This window comes from Bactrocera neohumeralis, chromosome 4 (assembly GCF_024586455.1).
Source record: "Bactrocera neohumeralis isolate Rockhampton chromosome 4, APGP_CSIRO_Bneo_wtdbg2-racon-allhic-juicebox.fasta_v2, whole genome shotgun sequence".
NCBI lineage: Eukaryota > Metazoa > Arthropoda > Insecta > Diptera > Tephritidae > Bactrocera > Bactrocera neohumeralis.
Window position 1 is genome coordinate 52014539 of NC_065921.1, and position 1469 is coordinate 52016007.

The window sequence follows — 1469 nt, forward strand, 5'->3', positions numbered from 1 at the left end:
TGTCAATAAATCTTCCTTTTTCTACATCAACTGTCAAGCAAGTAGCACGTGCCGATATACGCATTACTACATTGGTGACCCCAGACAAGAAAATTATTTTTAAAAAAAAAACGTTTAAATTGCGAAGATGAGTAAAACGAGATCATCGGCGGATACTAATAGCGACGTGGAGCAGAATTCCACTGCCGGCGATGTCTGTAGCATTGAGGCTTACTTACTCGCTGGAGTTTTGGTTTGATAGCCTCACGTGTTTACTCATACAGCAAATTCAACATAGTACTTGCAAGCGTAGCTCCGGCAAAATTACTAGAGATGCGTACTCTTATTGAAGATACGCCAGCAACGGACAAATCTAGCTACATTCGTCGTAAAATCATCGAAAATTTCGCCGAGAGTCAACAACGCCGTCTTCAACGTGTTTTGAAAGAGCTTCCACTGGGTGACCGAAGGCCGAGCGATTTGTACAATGAAATGCGACGAACAGCAGGTACCACGCTCAGCGAGAGCATACTACATGATCTCTGGGTCAGTCGCTTGCCACCGTACGCACAAGCAGCTATCATCGCCACTAGCGTTCCAATTAGTGACAAAATTAAAATCGCTGATTCTATCACAGAATGTTTATCATTGAAGGACGGTGGACAAATTTTTGAGGTTAGATCCGAATCGCAACCGCAGGGTGAGTTAAGTGATATACGAAACGAAATTGCTGCTCTTTCGAAAACCGTAGGACAGTTGATGCGGAACGTTAAATCCACCGGACGGCAGCGCAGTAGATCTACGTCACGTGGGAGACCGGTAATTCAACATACGAACAGTTTTTGTTGGTATCATGCAAAATTTGGTGCAAATGCCACTAAATGTCGCCAACCGTGCTCGTTTACTCCAGTATCCAGTTCAAGTCAATGGGTCAGCTCGGCTAATACCATATCAGGCCCGGCAAAGCACTCTGATAATCCAGCAGGTCGTCGCCTTTTGCATTTACGACACTTCGGCGAAAATTAGTTTTAATAGATTCAGGAGCGGACATATCCGTCATACCAGGTCAACAAAAATTAGCCAGAACACGTCCATCATCTTTGTCATTGTTTGCCGCAAGTAATGGCTCTCCCGTACAAACATACGGTGAAGTCATACTTAAAATTTAAACCTACGCCGTGAATTTCTATGGGGAAATTTATAATCGCCGACGTCTCGCAGGGTATACTTGGTGCGGATTTCTTAAGCCTGTGGCTTGATTGTCGATTTACAAGGTCAACGTCTCGTAGACCGAAACACCCTGGTCAAAACGTCATGTTTAGTAACACAACATAGACATCTAACGAATATATCAACTATAAATTTTACGCAAAATTTTTCGGATATTTTAAAGGAATTTTCTGACATCACATGCCCGTCACGACTTGGCATACGTACAAACACGTCAGTAGTTCATCATATTTCAACTACTGGCCCACCAGTAGGCGCAC

General features: G+C 43.5%; 1 protein-coding gene across 1 annotated transcript; it reads left to right on the plus strand.

Annotated features, from left to right (window-relative positions):
• The first annotated feature begins 312 nt into the window (after nt 1–312).
• LOC126755752 (uncharacterized) lies at nt 313–1005 on the plus strand. Its single transcript, XM_050468491.1, has one exon. The coding sequence runs from the start codon at nt 313–315 to the stop codon at nt 1003–1005; it is 693 nt and encodes a 230-aa protein (XP_050324448.1).
• The last annotated feature ends 464 nt before the right edge of the window (nt 1006–1469 follow it).